Genomic DNA, 17,039 nt, shown 5'->3' with positions numbered 1-17,039 from the left:
TATGTCCTTTCTCCTTATCCTACCCACCAAGCATGTAGAAGAGCTGGTCTGGAAATTTATAGGGGGAAGGGACAGCGCTGTGCAGGAGCACTGTCTGCACAACCCCTTGCACCCATGGATGTGCCACAAGGATCCAGCTTGGAGAAAGGCAGCGCTGCTGGCTGCAACTGTGGGCATTTGGGTTTCTGAGTGCTGGAAACTCCCACGAAGGGTGGGATGGGGTTGGCACCTCCAGGAGCAGCACAAGGAGTGGTGGCACTTGGCACCCCAGCAGCCTTGGCCTGGCTGAACTGGAACTGCAGAGTGCATTCATTAGCTCCCACTGTCTGATGTGGGTGGGTATTATAAATCTCTGCCTTTAGAGGTCACCCCCCCCCCCCCCTCAATTATGAGAACCTGATCTTGCTGATTCCCAGAACTGCTCCCTGCAGCATTGATCCGTGCACTGACAACTCCGAGTGAAAGATGGGGCTGCAATGTCATCCGACTGATAATCAGCTCCCTCCTCCTTTCTGGAATGAAGTTTGAATGGGCTCAAGGGTAACTCAAAGAACTTCAGAAAGCAAATTGCTTTGGGCATCCTGCAGCTTTGAGGCATAGAGTCAAAACAAGTTGGTGGAACAGCCAGGGGCTAAAAGGAAGGGGCAGCAGCCAAAGACATAGACCAATTTATTAATTATAGTATTTTTTTTTACACTCATAAATAGTAAAGGCAGATTATACCAACAGCAGGGTCCCCCTTTGCCATCAGTATGGGACAGCGGAGGCACTCGGTAGAGTGGGATGAGGCAGCAAGACTGGGAGCCCAGGGCTGAGCAGGGGAAGGCAGCAGCAGAAGGGGGTTCCTCCTGTGCCCCCCCATGAGGGGCTGCTGTCAGCCCTGCAGGACTGAAGCACAGAGGGAATGGGTCTTTCAGTCAAGGAGGAAAGAGGCTGTTTTGGTGCAGATTCACCACGCTGCTCCTCACCCCACTGGGCACTGGATTGGAGCAGCTGATTAAGAAGCTCAGCACCTCTTCATGGGGATGTGGTGCCCACTGTTAATTTTCACTATTGTGGAAAAACAGTTAAAATGCTGCTTTGGGCTGCAGGTATATCTGCCTTTCCCCCACTTCAGACTTTCCTTCAAAGAGGTAAATGCATACAGAGGTTAGGTCTAAATTCAGACAGTAAAAGCTCAGATTTAAGTTATTCTAAAGAGCATTTTCATAATCTCTCCCCCCTCCCTCTCATGTTCTTTTTACACCTCAGATGATTTTCTAGCCAAGCCCATGAGCCTCCAAAGATCCTAGAGATGGTCCTAGCCCTTGTCTAGGTTGAAACAACCACACCACACTGCTGCACAGGTGGCAGAGGCAATGACATTGATTTGACTCACACCCAGCATAGCACATCAGGCAGCTCTGTGGTTGCCCTGTGCTGATTTCAGTGTCACACACACTGAGAGTGCTCTCACTCTGCCCCACATCTTCAGCTGCACAGCTCAGAAATACGTAGCAGCCCTGGCATGAGGTGCTGCAGGCGAGGAGGTGGCAATGCAGGAGCATGCACATACAAGATAGGTACTTCTCAGTGCCAACAGAGCAGTTCAGGGGGAGGCATTTGGTCTGAAGCCACATGGCACAGCTCTGCTGGGCAGAAGGGAAGGTTGGCCCTGAGGAGGTGAATCTGCACAGGTCTGGGCTGCTTTTGGCTGAGGGCCAAGGGATCAGCACTGGAGGAACACAGCCAGCAGCAGCTGTAGCATCTCCAGCTGTGAGAAGAAGCTGAGCAGGATGGCATCATCTCTGCCGAGGGGAAGGATGTTGTAGGTGGGCTCCTGCTGGAGGCAGCAACCACCAGTGATGCTGGGAAGCCACAGCTGCCCTGCTCAGGTGATGACTTCACACTGAGGAGTGGTTCCATCCTGCCATCTATGGGGTCAGCACCCAGCAGCCCCATTAACCCCTTGCTGGCTATCCATCCACACATCAACCTGAACCCTTCTCCTGCCCACAGCAGGTATCATAGTTCCGTGCAGCCCCAGGCTGGCCTGGGAAAACACTTATACAGCTTGGATACTAACCAGACATCTCCTTATATACACGAGCAGGGTGGCACACAGCTCCAGCAGCTCTAATAGTTGTAACCTTTGCCATAGAGCTGCGGGGGGAGGCTCCCAAGGTCAGGCAGGTAAGCAGTGCTCTCATCCAGGTGGGAAAGAGGCACTGTGTCCTCCTCACTGATCTGTCGCTCCAGTTCTGCCTTCAGGGCCGGCCTCTGGTTGTCAGGGAAGGCCAGAGAGAACAGAGCCTCAGGCTCACACACGAACTTGTAGACATAACGTTCCCCTGCCACCTGTAGGGAGAGAGAGAGAGCAGAGGATGCTGCCAACCACCTCATTGCCCAGCATGGTGTCACACACACAGTTATCCCCTCCAATATCCTGGATGTGGGAGAGAACATCCCCACCATGCAGGGCCAAGCCACAGGCAGTGGATCTCTCTTTCAGCTGATCGTACACCTTTGCAGCTGCCTAAATTCAAGTTCTTCTTACTACTGATATGCAGGAAAATAATACAGAGAGAAGCCATAATTTCTTTATGTCATTCCTGGCTTCAGCTCCTTTGCACCATCCTCATTTAGCTGCTGCACAGAGCGGATAAGGAGTGAGTAGATCAGCCCAAGGACGTGGTGCACCTGCAGGGCTTCCTGATTCTCCTAACAGGACCATCACTTGTGCCACAAAAGCTCCAGCTCTGTTTATGGTGGTGGATAGTGATAGGACAAGGGGGATGGTTTTAAAGTGAGACAGGGGAGGTTTAGGTTGGATATGAGGAGGAAGTTTTTCATGCAGAGGGTGGTGAGGCACTGGAACAGGTTGCCCAAGGAGGCTGTGGATGCCCCATCCCTGCAGGCATCCAAGGCCAGGCTGGATGTGGCTCTGTTCAGCCTGGTCTGCTGGTTGGTGACCTGCACACAGCAGGGGGTTGGAACTACATAAGCATTGTGGTCCTTTTCAACCCAGGCCATTCTGTGATTCTCTGATTCTTTGCAAACTCACCTTCTGCATGATGCCTTTCTCATAATAGTAGCGAAGAGAGCGGCTCAGCTTGTCGTAGTTCATGGCTGGCCGGTTCTTCTGGATGCCCCACAGCCTGGCGACCTGCAGGATAAAACCGCAGAGCACGTGAGCAGCTGTGAACAGAGAACACCACCCATCTGATCATCACAGTCCATATAGAAACATTTACAGCATTTGAGGAGGAGGCTCAAACGATAGCACGGGCTCAGCAGTTCCAATTGCCTCCAGGCCATTAAGAACAGTGAAAACGTGGCACTGAGATGTGGTTGGTGGGCACAGTGGGGGTGGGCTGAGGTTGGACTTGGGGGTCTCAGAGGTCAGCAGCTGTTCCCCCTGAACATGCAGAAAAACGAGAGGGCTTCACCTCTTCTGGCTCAATCAGCTTGAACTCCATCCCTCTTCCAGTCCAGGCAATGAAGTGGGAGTTGGTGGGATCATCCAATAGAGCCACAAGGAACTGCCAAAGCTGGAGAGATCCCCTCCGCTGGTAGGGGGGGCCCTCCCGGTACCCTCCAACCTCCTGCTTGATGTCACCTGCTGAGAGGGACAAACAAAGTGCTTCTGAGGATAAAACACAGCTGCAAAGAGAGCACATCCCATAAAAACGTACCCAGAATATTTCAGTTCACGTTAACAAAGGGGCAAATTCACCAGCAGCTCTTCTAGAAGCTCTGATGCGCTTCCCAGTGAAGATACAATCATTAGAACGTGCTGCTAAAGATGCTCAGGAAATGGGGTGCCAAAGAGTTGCTCATGAATCACAGCGAATGCACTATGAGCAACGCAGGCAGTGGCCAAGCCATGAGCACAGAGGCTGGATAATCCCATTTAAAAGAAGTTATTCTTCCTCTAACCTTCAAATTTTTCTGGAACAACGCAGACATCGTCAGCAAAGGGCCTCATCTGCTTGTCATAGCTGCAGCCTGGAAGGGGAAAGAAGGCACAAAGGAGTCAGATGCAGAAAGGGCAGCACAAGCACAAGCTTTCAGCAGCACCCACTTGGTGCAGGTGACAGACAGACCCCTTCTTACAGCCCAGCTAACCCAGTACAGCTTTATCTTCACCACATTTTGTACCAGTTGATCTCTATGGTGCTACCTGGTTCCCTCCAGAACACATCAGGTTCAGTTTGCACATCTCCTCTCCCTTATCTGAAGCTTAGTATAAGATGACCATGCACTTCGGTGCTGTTTTCACAGGTGAGGAGACATTATGGTTTTTTCAGTATGAAAAAACTATGCACAGAGAGCAGTCAACATTCAGGTGCTGATATGCAGTGTCTTCCCATTGAAATAGAGCCAACACGAAGGCAAAAAACAATCAGAGTCCAAAATCAAGCAGAAAGTCTTCTTCAGATCTGGATGCCAAAATTAATACCCTCTCTATCTTGTTTCTGCATCCTGCATCTTCTGTATCAAACCCCCCCTGGATGGGGAGCTGTGATGGGAGCTCTGGGTGAATGCAGCCCACGTCCTTCATACTCTCATGTAAAACCATCAGTGCCCACAGACATTTTGCTGATGCTGAGGGCAGAAGGCTGTTCTGAGCCGACAGACTCTGCGTTATTACAATCATAAACCAGTCTCAAAGAAAAGGTTTTCTGGGTTTGCCCATTTTCTCCTCCATCTGCCCAGCAAGGCCCAGTGAAAGCATGGTATCAGCAGGGGCACAGCATTCCCTGCTCCCACGAGAGCTTTTGGTGATGGATTTATATCTGCTAAGAAGGAATAAATTCCAAACCTTCATTAAAACACAGGGAAAGCAGAAGGAACATTCCCTCTAGAACAGCACACAGGGTGAGCACTGTCAGGGCAGCACATCTTCAGACAGAAACAAATAAGATTTTTCCCTTGTGGAAAATGAGAATTATCCAATTGCTCTGGCACGTAGAAAGCTATTTTCAGAACCATGAACTTGATTTCTGTTGGTGACCCTCTGAGGTCTCTGCTGTTTGCTCTGCCTTGCCCTGCTCCTATGGGAAGCAGCAGGTGGAGGCTGACACAGATCTGCACTGAGATCTGTGCTTTGGCCATGGGACAGGCCAGGTTGGGGGCAGCCAATCTGCTTTAGTGGCAAGCTTTTAGCTCAGATCATCAGCAGGTTTCACTCACACAACACAGGGTTTTGCTGCAGGGAGCAGCACTCAGGTTTCCAGCAGCCAACAGCAGCTGTGGGTACAAGGCAGCAGTAGAAGGTGATTCCAGCATCTCCATTTTGTGAATGAAATCCCTCTGCCTCCATTCAGAGCAGAGGAACGGGGCCAGGAGGGCACAGAGTGTGACCCCATAATGCCACCCCATAGCATTATCCCATAGGGTCACCTCATAGCACTACCCCATAACACTGCCCCATAACATCATCAGGTTGTACAATGCAAACCCTGCATCCCGAGCAGCTCAGGGTCATCTGTGCTGCAGAGACCTGAGGTGGATGTTCTGTACTGGCTCTGAGATATTGGATGCCTTCCTCTCTGCTCTTAATGGTAGAAGGTTTTTGGTATCATTCCATCCACGCTGATCTCACATCTCTCCCTCTCTGCTTCCTGCCAGCCTCCACCTCTCCCTCAAGAGGGAAACTCCCCTTGAAGCTGGGAACATCTTTTCCCTCTCCTCCATTTCTAATGCCTTCGATGGGAAACTTCAGCACCCAGTGTTGGAGTTCCCTGCACAGGGCTCTCCAACATATTAATTCATCTGGTTAGGGTCTTCTATGCAGGCACTGCTATGGTCTCCAAACGCCTTCTGAAGGAAGTGAATAGCAGAAGTCTTGAGATTCCTCCTAGATCCTGTTTTTGATTGCCTCTTATTACCAAGGAGATAGACAAAAAAAGAGCTAAAGGGGAGGAAAAAAGGTCCTTTTAACACAGTGCACGGCTGCAAGGAGCTGAAAGGAAGTTTATCTGCTTGTGTCTGTTGCTGCACTTGTTTGCACTTTTGCACAGATGTGTAACCCAGATCACAGACCTGGGCAGCACAGAGAAGCAGCTCCTATAATTCCTTGGCATTGGGGCAAACAGTTCCTTTGGCTGTATGCTTCCATTTGAATCATTTCTTGTTCTATGGCAGTGGCAATGCATTGCTACCAAGATACAAGAGAAGCTTGTAGAGCAGAAAATGAAGCAGAGAGATGAGCCCCAACTCCACTTTCTCTGCCAGTCCTTTGGCAGAGCCAAGCTCCTGCCTTCAGGGACTCCAAGCTCCTGCCCTTGGAATCCAACCAGAATGATCAGCATTACCTGACCAGATAAAAATATATCTAAGAATGCAAGATTCTTGTCCAAACCTCCCAAATGCACTGGGCTGGGCAGGAGCCCAAGTGGTTTTTAGAGACTGTGGCCAAGAAGCTGGTTTTGGTTCCATTAATGCAAATGAAATCAGTGGTGCTTATTAATGCAGTGATCCAGTCTGGCTGAAATGAAGTATGGCATTGCACGACCATTTCCCAGGTTTTTAATTACCTACAAACACAGGGTTCCTTTCTCATGCTTTATAGATTCAGTTTGTGATGAATGTGATCCCAGATGCCCACGTTGCCCTGGGAAAACCGCAGGGTTGGGGAATAGAAATCTGGTTCAGACCTCAGCAGAGAGCATGGGATTAATGATGAGCACAAGCTTGCAGTTTCTGGAGCAGCTTCACCAGAAAGGAATGGGCAGGAGAGCACTTTTCAAGTCAGAACGGGCTTCTCATCCTGTCAAAACCAGCTGTTGTCCAAAGGCACTCAGCTTCAGCATGAGGCAAGGAAGAACGTTTGACCTCCAGGGCTGCCAAAACAGGCTTAAGAATAAACCAAGTTTTTCTAGGTTAATCAAGGAATTGCAAAGCCTCCTCCAAAGGCTGCTTATTCTCTTGTAAAACAAGATGCATGCCTTGAATCTAGTCTGAGTGGGGTTATCTTCACCTTTGAGCTCCTATATCTAGTTTTCCACCTATCAGAAATTCCTTCCTATAACACAATACAGAAAGCGAATACCCTGACCTCCTCTTTGAACCCCAAGCAGCCAGAACTGCTTGCATCCCCCACTACTCAGCCACCTTCCCAGCTCCTGAAGATGCAACAAAGCACGATTGGAAAGGCCAGAACCCACCAAGGATGGATTTTCACCCACGGACTTGGCTCACCCATAGCAATGGGACAGTCAGAAGGAGCTCCCACCTGAGTCATACATGTAGTCCACCTGCTCCTGCTTGATGACCACAGCTGCTGGGTACTGGCAGCTGCTGCCTGCCTGCTCATACCGAGGGTCGTGGAACTCCTGCTTGAAACCCTGTGGGGGGAACTGAAGGCATTGCTCAGATATGGGGCGCTGGTAGGCGATGGGAGCATCCCGAGCCATGGCCTGGGAGGAGGGGAAGGAGCGGCACATCTCCACGGGTGGCTGGTAGGCAGAGCTGCAAGAGAAGAGAGTGTGTGGGATGCTTTCCTACATGCTTCTGAGGTGGTGTTGGGCTGCTCAAGGGGACAAAGGGCCCCGTTCTGCTTGTTGTGTGGGCTGGAGGAGCTGCATGCAGAGGTGGGGCAGGGAGTTGACCCTATAGTGGGTATTTACAATGACAACAACACAGCCCAACGTTTGCAACAACTGATGAGCTTCATGTCAGACTTCCCTTCAAACCCCTGACAGCAGCTGTGGATTCAAGGTGCTTTAGGCTGGGGGGATTGCTGGAAGCTGAGCACTTGGGGCTGGATCATAGAATGGTTGTATTGGAAAAGATCCTAAAAATATCTGGTTCCACTCCCCCTGCCATGGGCTGGGTGCCCCCCAGCAGCTCAGACACCCAGGGCCCATCCATGGCCAAGGGCACCTCCAGGGAAGGGCACCTCCTGCACCTCACTGCCCTCTGGGTTAAGAATTTTCTCCCTCTTTTAGTTTAAAGGCATTCTCCTGTTTATAAACCCCTCTCAAGTACAAGGTGGCTGCAATGAGGTCTCCCCCAGAGCCTTCTCTTCTCCCTCAACCTTTCTCCATAGCAGAGGTGCTGTAAGCTCTGAGCATCTTTGTGGCCTCCTCTGAACCCCTCCCTCTACATCTTTGTTTCTCTGGGGGTCCCAAAAGAGCAGAGCAGAGGGGCATGGTCTCCTCCCTGCCCTGCTGACACAGCCATCTCTCCTTCCCAAACCCAAACAGACAGACCCAACCAATGGCTGCTACAGCTCACCTGTTTTCAATGAGGTATCCACAGCTGGACGTTGGGTGGGGTGGCACTGGAGGGGTCAGGAAGTTCCTGTCCTGTCTGGGGAACTGCTGGAGCTGTGACTGGATTGGGGTTCCTGGGTCAGGGGATTTGATCCCAACCGGTCTGGGTTGATCATAGGCACTGGGAGAGTCAAACAGATATTGGAGCATTACAATCCTATGATTATAATGCACTCAGCATTGCTCCCATCAGCACTGGGGAGGAAGAAAAATGCCAACCCTGATCTCCCCGTGGCTCTAAGCTATGCCATGCACTAGAAATAGTGACCCCTCTGTGATCCATGCTGCAGATCCACACCACGCTGCCCTCCCCCAGGTCAGGTCGTGGCAATAAGATCTCATCAGATAACACAGCAGCACCCAGATTCCCAACAGCCCCCACCCCTCCCTGCGTTACCTGGCGTAAAGGCACTGCTCTCCATTGTGGTATTGGAATGGCTGCTTGTGGTTGCAGGACAGCGTGGGGTCCGAGGAGGGACTCTGTGGCTCCTTTTTAATCTTTGCAGGAGGACTGTGAAAAGCTACTGAGGGGGAGAGGTGGGAAAAATTAAGCTGAAACTTCTCTCATTTATGGAGAAAGTCCTGAGGGGTTGCATGCAGGAATCCTATTTTTTTAAATACATGAAAGCAAAGCTTTGGTTTGCATCACCAGGCAAAACTCTCTTCTGTTGGCATACTTGTTAAACATGTCTTATGGGTAGCATTACCACATAACACTGCATTAATTTATAATGCAATAATACGATGCCACACTGAGGATTTCCTGATTGTATGGTTTGTCCTGCATAAAAATAAGTGTGAGGCTTCTGTAGACAATGAACCGAGGGCTTTCCCTGGGAAAATACTATTACAGATTGCATCCTATTACATACATTGGCATCCTATTGCAGGCAGTCACCAGGATAACACTCACAAAAAGCATTTCCAGAAGCACAACCAACTCAGAACTGGAGGTCCTGTTCTAGAAGAGCTGCATCACTGCTCACACAGAGCAAACAGCAGAACTTGGCTTCAGGTCCCTGTTTTCACCAAACCCACCTCCAAGCTGGAAGAGCAGCTTGCAGGTCCTCTCTGCAGCCTCCTTCCTAGCCTGTAACAGGAGGAATATTTCTGGGCTGGTTAAGGTTTCATGAATAACAAGTGTGGGTTGCAGTTCACAGTGTCAGGATGTGGGTAGCGTTACTTCTTGTGCTTAATTAAATCCAGCAGGGAACTCAACTTCCTTCACCCATTCCTCTGGAAATCTCACCCTGCCTTAGGGATGTGGTGAGCATCTTTTGTACATGGGCTCTGCTTCTGCTGGTAGGAGGCTATGGCACTTAGGCAGGAAGGAAGAGTAACCCCAAAGAAATGCCCAGCTCTGTTTGTACAAACAAGGGAGAGATCAGTCTCCCAAACGAGGGCTGAGCCCTTCCCAAGGCTTGCTGCAGTCCCTTTGCCAGTTTCCTCCCACCTCTTTGAGGTGACACAACCCTGCTTGCGAGGAGTGGGATGTCCAGAGCTGTGATTACAGTTTGAAGGATGAAAGATCACATCCTGAGCCACGAATAACTCACTTTGCTGGGTTTGTTTCTGCACTAACCTATGCCATAGGAGCACCAGCTGTGCCTCGCTGCAAGCCTGGCAATTCCTAAGTGCCCCAGCAAGCTGCTAACAAGAGGGTTGGGGAAGGGGCTGCTGCTTCTTTCCCTCAATACACGATGTTCTGACCACTTCTTACTGCTAGCACTTCCCCCACCCTGCTCCAGAATTAGATCTCTGCAAGAAGGGGGAAAAAAATAGCCCACCAGTCTGGCTCTGTTTGCCTGCCTTTGGATTCAGATCACTCCAGGAAAGCCTGTCTTCACCCTTTGCATCGTGCCAGCACCCAGAGGGACCCAAGCAGCCTGACAGAATCAGAGTAAATAAATACATCCACCAGAGAGCAGAGCCTCAAACTGCTTTCGGCTCCCTGAGGATAAGGGGCTCCCGTGGGCAGCCCTGAGCTGCTCTTCCCAATGCACAACGTAAAGGGATAGACAGAACCCATCTAAAAACACTGATGTGTTGGCTGAGCCTGCAGGGAAAAAAACAAAAACAAAAAACAAGACACAAATAGAAATGCTCTGCCCAGTACACTGAGCTCCATTGAAACCTCAAGCAGTAAAATGTGCTGGGAGCAGCCCACTCCTTCTGGCCCCTGCTAGCTGGAACAGGCTATCGCATTACAACTGGCTCATTCATTGAGATAGAAACATGGGACCGGCCCTCCTCTCAGTTCTAGGTCAAAGAGAGGAAGAAACAAGCTGCATGACTCAGAAAGCACGTCCAGAGCCAAGTCGGGAAGGAAGGAGGAGGAGAAAAACCACTCGGAGGAGCGTTTCGTTTCGGTTTTCATGGGGAAAACTGCCCCAAGCAGAGAGGAACAGAGATGGGATAACAGCACAGCTGACTGCAGTGGCTGTAAATGAATATTTACATCCTGCCCAGAGGATGGAGTGACTGCTGTGCCATTGGCATTTGGGCAGGAGAAGAGCAGGAATTGCTGCACAGCCATGGGCAGAAGCTCCCAGCCCTATGCAGGACCTGCATAGTGCTCTGCAGGATGGATGCTTTGCACACTCTGGTGCAAACAGGGTCATTTTCAGCACGTGTTTTCAGTTCCTAAGGGCAGGATGAGCTCAGGTGGGTGAGCAGAGTCCCAGAGCATTCCCCCTTAGGACATGCAACACCCAGAATTCCACACACAGCCTTACTCCTTCCAGTCTGGGATGAACAACAGCACAAATTCTTCCTTTGATTATTGTATTAATGCACTAAGCTCTTCAGGATGCCTTATCATTCACACGTGCACCACCTAAAAACACACCCACTGAATCAGCTCAGCATAAGGTTTGGTAGCTGCGAGCACACAGACATCCCTGCATTGTATGAATGGGAACACTGGGGCTTCGTTGTCACTGTCACAACAAAGCAGGACTGAGCAGAGCAATTCAGCCTCCATATCTGTGTCACATCTGCAGAGTCCTTTGGGGGTAAATGGATCCTGGAAACGTATCCAACCCTTCTCCCTTGAGGTGCACAGCCGCCCCGCGCCACTTACGGTTTTCTGAATGGAAGTCAGGCACAAATTGCTCATCACTGTCTGGAACCTGAGCTGCCAGGGGGAGGGGAAAGAGAGAGAGAGAGAGGAGAATTAGATTTGGTACTTTGTATGGTGTAATTAGCAGTAAGGTAGAAATGATTCTATGCTGGAATGACCTGAGCCTTCTGTGGGGAGGCACTTTAGAGCTGCTGCCCTTTGGTATTGATGAATCCAGCTCCGCTGCACACAGAGCTATGCTTCAGCATCCTATCCCTTCCTTGGGAGTAAAAAGGGTGACAGCAAGTTTACTAGCTCCAGGTTCACTTTTCCCAACCAACATCACACGTGGGATCTTTTTTTTTTATAGCATTTAGCAAAGGAAACTCTCTGACCAGCTGGTGGATTTGGAAAGGCTGTGCCAAAGCAGCAAGGAAAGCACGAATCTCCTACATCTCTGTATAGAAAGGATCCTTCCAGCAGCTCCAGCAGCAGGGGATAGCTGGTAGCAGGATAGATCACTTGTAAATGGGCAGGAAGACAACACTTAGGAGGAAAATAACAATACCTGGAAGAAGATATTGCTGAACAACTCCAGCATCTCACTAACAGCACAAAGTCCAGACTTAACGTCTCCCTCAGCCAACATGAAGAGCCTCATGGCAAAAATTCAGCACACAATAGAGGAAGGAGTTTGATTGCAAGGTGCTCAAGTGGGTCTTTGGCAGATTAACATTAAAAATAATCAAATGCTTTCATAGTCCATAGTGCTACTGTACACTGTTTTGACACCAGAATGCTGGTGCTGCTTTGTTTGTTGTAGTTACCAGCTCTTGTGATTTCACAGCCGTCAGCCACACGTCCTCCTGCACTTCCTGCATCTCCCATTTGCCAAGAGCAGCATTCCTAACTTCACCCTTGCACATCCATGCAGGGAACAATTCCTTCCAACGTTCCAAGCACCAACACTGCTGAGCCCCATCCTTGGTGATGGGTGTGCTCTGCTTCCTTCAGCCCACATCCCACAGCCCTCACTGCACAGCAGGAATCATCTTGGGGAGAACCTTCACCACAGCACACGACTGTTGCAATAATATTTTATAACTTCCAGCTATTACTTTTATGTCCCTTTAACTGCAGGGAAGGGAAAGCTTGCAGCTTAAGTCACAAAACCACTTACAGAATATACTGCTGGTTCACTGCAGACCTTGCTCTGGATATTGCGGCGTGAATACAAGTCTGCACTTAGCTCTAAAGCAATGCAGTCAGAGTAAAGGGAGATGAGGAATGGAAGCCCACTAATCTCGGTCATGTGAAGCCAAGATAGACAAGACATGCCAAAAATAAACCTCAGGGAATAATCCCAGGCTAACAATGGGCAGCGGATTAGAGTGGAACTAGCTGAGCTCTTCTCACTGCAATCACTGCTCCTTAAAATAACCAGTGTGACAGCTAACGGGAACCTTAAGTCACAAAAGGAGGGGAACAGAAGCAAACCTGCCCAATTAATGGTAGGAACCACCTTCAGAAAGTGATTTAGAAATAATACAATCACAGCCTCTGAGCCGAGGTTGGGTTTCTCAGCTTAGTGTGCATCGCTTTGCTGACAGCTTCATTCCAAGATCTGCACTGTCACCATCTGCCAGCGTCACATCAGCACATTCTGACAGATTCTGGATGTGGATGAGCTGTGTAAAACCTTCCTCTTTTCTGAAAGCATGCAGTAGTTTTTATCACAGGGCATTTTCTCACACGTGTTTCTCTTGCATTCAGCCTGGAGGTTTAATCTGATAACAAGGATAAAGGGGACAGAAGATCTGCTTGCTAACAGACAGCAACAAAACAGCCTTCAACAGATTTTTGTTCTCCACTTCTACTGTAACCTCTCAGAAATAATCCATTGCACAAAGACACGTCCGGAGCCTTCCTTTAATGGCTCTTATTTCTGGGCTCTACCCTCTCATTTCATTTTGTCCCCGTTAAAATCTTGTCTTCTCAGCTCTGAAGATTCATTAGTAATTTCAAGGATAGTCTGCATGTCCATCAAAAATAAAAGTCATTACATTTTATGAGGCACTGAGCGCTGCAGGCACTGCACTTTTTGTGACTGCAGCATAAAATTAGGTAATAGGAAACCCAGAGCCCCCATCCTCAGCTGTGGGATCTCAACAAGATGTTGGGATGCTCTGCCACTCAGCTGCACCCAGCAGAAGATGGAGAGCACAGCACATCATTGCTGAGTGCGTTGTGAGGAATAATTCATAGAAAGCAGCAAAGTGTTTGAAGTTATGGGAGCGAAAGGCATTTTAAAGCTTTGGAGTATTCATACTTACAAAGAGAGTGAGAAGGGGGGAATTTCATCTGATAGGATGCGAAGAGGAGAGCTGTTAGCACAACCCAAAGTTCCTTCCATCCTCAGGGCTATTAAGGAGTTCTTCCTCCATACAGAAGGAACTCAGTAGGAATCATAACATCATGCTGCTACTTTTCCTCTAAGGTTTGCATTATAGGTAATGAAACACAATGTCTGTTCCCTTTTTCCATCCACTGCTATGAGACCTCAATGCAACCTCCCTTCCACCCGAGGCACTGACTATGGAATATCTGCAGAGTGGGAATGAATTCACACAAATGGACACCAATTCTTTGGATTAATATTCAAAAAATACTATCAAGCATCAGAAAACTCAAAATTGAAAGACTGCTGGGATCTGACTCTGATATAAACACCTCAACGGAGAAATCAGTCCCAAGCAAGCATGCATCTCCATCAGATCCAACAGACAGCCAGTGATTAATACCTACATTCCTGCTCCAAATTAGCAGTGTTTCAACCCCAGAACAGCCTCAGTTAATTCCTATTGTACCCTTAAATCCTCACTGAACTCTGCCTACTCCAAGTTGAAAAGAATACAAAGATATTTCATTTCTTTACTTAGCAACTATTTAACTATTGAGAACCGATATCACAGAAAGCACTCTCCTATTTCCTTAAGGAAACCTTTTCAGTTCCTCTACAAAACAAATTATTTAAAGCACTGAAATTAGAGCAAATTCACATTGCTTAGAACCGTTTTCACTTGGAATTAATGGCATTCCCCAGCACTTGAGGTTTTCTCTTCTTTGAAGCCAAGAGAGAAAGCAGTTTAGATATTAATGTAGGAAGATGAACTCCATGACGGTACTTGCAGAGAATTATTTTCCGAAAGAAAAAGCCTTTGGAAAAGCACCTCGGCTCCCATACTAAAATAACAGTTCATTGTTTGTTCAAGAAAATAGAAATGTTTTGGTAACTAACAAAGATCAGCGACAAATTAGCATAAAATCAAACCGGTTACAAGTAGAGGCTGAAACAAAAATTGTAACCAGGAAAACGGGCTGGCGGCCAAGTTCCATTCATAAGCAAATACCCAGCACAATGGTGTGATTCATGCTTCTTCATTTACACAGCGCAGAGGTTGGCAAGCCTGAAAAAAATCCTCAATGTTTGGAGCTGGGCAAACAAAGCAAAGGAACAGTACAAACACCAAAAAGACAAAGAAGCGAAAGACGAAGAAACCAAAACAGAGCGAGGGGAAGGAGCCTACCTTCTGTCAGCCAAGTCTCCTGGAACTGGCTCAAGTCCTGGAAGAGGTCTGCACGAAAAGCGAGAGGTTTCTTCAGTGGAGCTCTGGGGAGGGACAGCGGGATGCTCCAGCGGGGAGATGCCGGGCGGGACGGGGAGGTGGGGGCGGAGGCACAGGGGGAGGACCTGATCCCTGCCCAGAGCCTTCCCCAGCCTTCCCCTCCAGCCCCCCCCCCACCCTTACCTTCCGAATCCTGCGCCGGCAGCAAGCCCGGCTCCATGGGACTCTTCCCAGCGCTCGTCGGAGTCCGGCACCCGGAGCCCGCATGGCCCGGCGGCGGCTGCGGGAGGAGCGGATCAGCGCGGGACTCCGAGAGGAGGCTGCCCCGACCCTGAGCCCCATCCCACGCCCGGTAGAGCCACCACTCACCTGGGGGAAAGTGAATGGCACCTGCTGGTCCACGTACCCCTTCATCCCGCCGCCCGGGCGCTACCTCCGCGGCCGCGGAGCTGCCGGCTCTCGGAGCGCACCTGGGGGAAGCACAGAGGAAGGCTACCAGCGGGCCGGCAACAGCTGCCGAGGGCGGGGGCTACAAGCGGGGCACCCCCCACCGGATAGAGGAATAGAGGGCTGGAAGAACCGGGACTCCAGGGGAGCTCCGAGCCGCTCCTAGAACTTCAGCAAGCGAACGGGACGGAACTCCCCGACCCCAAGAACGAGCCTCCCCCGGTCCCAGGACGAATCCCCGACTCTCCGGCCCCGCGTCTCACCCGGTGGCGGCTCCCGGCCCATGCGGAGCCCCGCGCAGCCCCGCCCGCGCGGCCGTTCAGGCCGTTGAGCGCCCGGGGGCGGCCTCCCATTGGCGCATCGCCGCCTTCACGAGCTCAGCTCCCCGCTCCTTTGTTTCATTGACTTCGTGAATGAAGCCCTGAGCTGGGGCGCGTCCGCCAATCGCAGCTGGCTGAAGGGAAAGTAGGCGTGGCTTTATCCTTCTGGACCAATCAGAGCGCGGCGCTCTGGTGTTCATTCAAGGACGGAGCGCCCATTCATAAAAAAACTCTGGAAGTTCATTCATGAAAGGTTGCAAAGGAGCTCGAACCGCGCCGACCGAGCACGCTCAGCCTGCGCTTTCAGCCTCCTACCCAGAGCGGCACACGACAGGGCCTGCCAGTTCTCACCCACACTGCAGTCATTTTCTAACAGTCTTTAGAAGGTTATTTTCAGCCCCGTTCCGGGGAAGTTCTTCAAGTTCCAACAAGATTTGGAAAAAATTTCACTCGTGCATCTGGAGTTAGAATAATTAAAGCCTTAGCAACCAAACCCTCGCTGCACAGGAAGGGACGAGAGCACAAATTACTCTTAATACTATATAGAAACTGTACATCTTCATGTTTTCTCTACAGCCAATGCAATCAGCAGAACATGCTTAGGATGGAAAAGTATTTAGTTCAAATGTGTTTTAATCTTTCTGCTGGAAAAAAGGCAGCTCCAGCATTACCAGGAACCCACTCAGTCAGGAACACAGCCCAAAATGTAGTTTTAACCTGTTCATGGGAGCAAAACAAGAACATGCTAACTTATACCACATCCCCACATATTACAAACATGTGGTTAAATGCAGCTCTAGGAATTAACTTCCTCTGGCTTGAGAAGGCCACTGAAGCATAGGAGTCCATCTTCTGACTTTTCAGTTTTGCTGAATTCGATTCTATTTGCGCGTTTTGTAGCAATTTGTTCAAGCAGTTAACTTCAATCTAAGCTCTTGGAAAGCTGCAAGAGAATACGTCCCCCATTTAGATTGTTGTTAAGCAATTCATACATTAAGTGTCCTGCAAAGTCTACGAGACACCAGATACCCCTGCTTTGCTTTGCACTTTCTGCTATACAGGTCACTGCAAAATAGCTTTTTGACTCTTGGTTATTAATGCTGCATTTCCTGGTTAAGATATAATGGAACCTTTGTTATTTCAGATCTGATTTCAACATATGGCTGTGCTCTGAACCGGATGGGATTTTCCACTGTTATATTTGTTTGCTTTATGATGTTCTAATTTCCCATCCAGCAGGCAATGTCAGAACTGGCAGAGGCCTTTTGTCTCTGCATGGTTGTCTTTCTCCCTTCCCCATCTCTATAACACAAAAATAACCTTT

The 17,039-nt window shown here is 49.5% G+C and overlaps 1 protein-coding gene across 4 annotated transcripts; it reads right to left on the bottom strand.

Annotated features, from left to right (window-relative positions):
- Positions 1 to 652: 652 nt before the first annotated feature.
- ETV4 (ETS variant transcription factor 4) lies at positions 653 to 15,776 on the bottom strand. Of its 4 annotated transcripts, none has more exons than XM_031600815.2 (12): positions 15,659 to 15,776; positions 15,318 to 15,418; positions 15,132 to 15,228; positions 14,910 to 14,957; positions 11,344 to 11,397; positions 8,659 to 8,785; positions 8,224 to 8,382; positions 7,220 to 7,455; positions 3,919 to 3,987; positions 3,429 to 3,601; positions 3,044 to 3,145; positions 653 to 2,337 (listed from the first exon to the last, which is right to left on the bottom strand). In XM_031600815.2, exons 2-12 carry the CDS (start codon positions 15,360 to 15,362, stop codon positions 2,116 to 2,118), a joined length of 1,332 nt encoding a protein of 443 aa, XP_031456675.1. In that variant the 5' UTR covers positions 15,363 to 15,418; positions 15,659 to 15,776; the 3' UTR covers positions 653 to 2,115. The 4 variants fall into 4 exon arrangements, with proteins under 4 accessions (XP_031456675.1, XP_031456676.1, XP_031456677.1 ...); XM_031600816.2 differs by having other exon boundaries at positions 3,429 to 3,598; XM_031600817.2 differs by having other exon boundaries at positions 8,659 to 8,782.
- Positions 15,777 to 17,039: the final 1,263 nt, after the last annotated feature.

Source organism: Phasianus colchicus, chromosome 26, assembly GCF_987193195.1.
Source record: "Phasianus colchicus chromosome 26, bPhaCol1.hap1.1, whole genome shotgun sequence".
Classification (NCBI taxonomy): domain Eukaryota; kingdom Metazoa; phylum Chordata; class Aves; order Galliformes; family Phasianidae; genus Phasianus; species Phasianus colchicus.
Note: the sequence above shows the minus strand (reverse complement) of the source record. Positions and strands in the feature narration are given on the sequence as shown.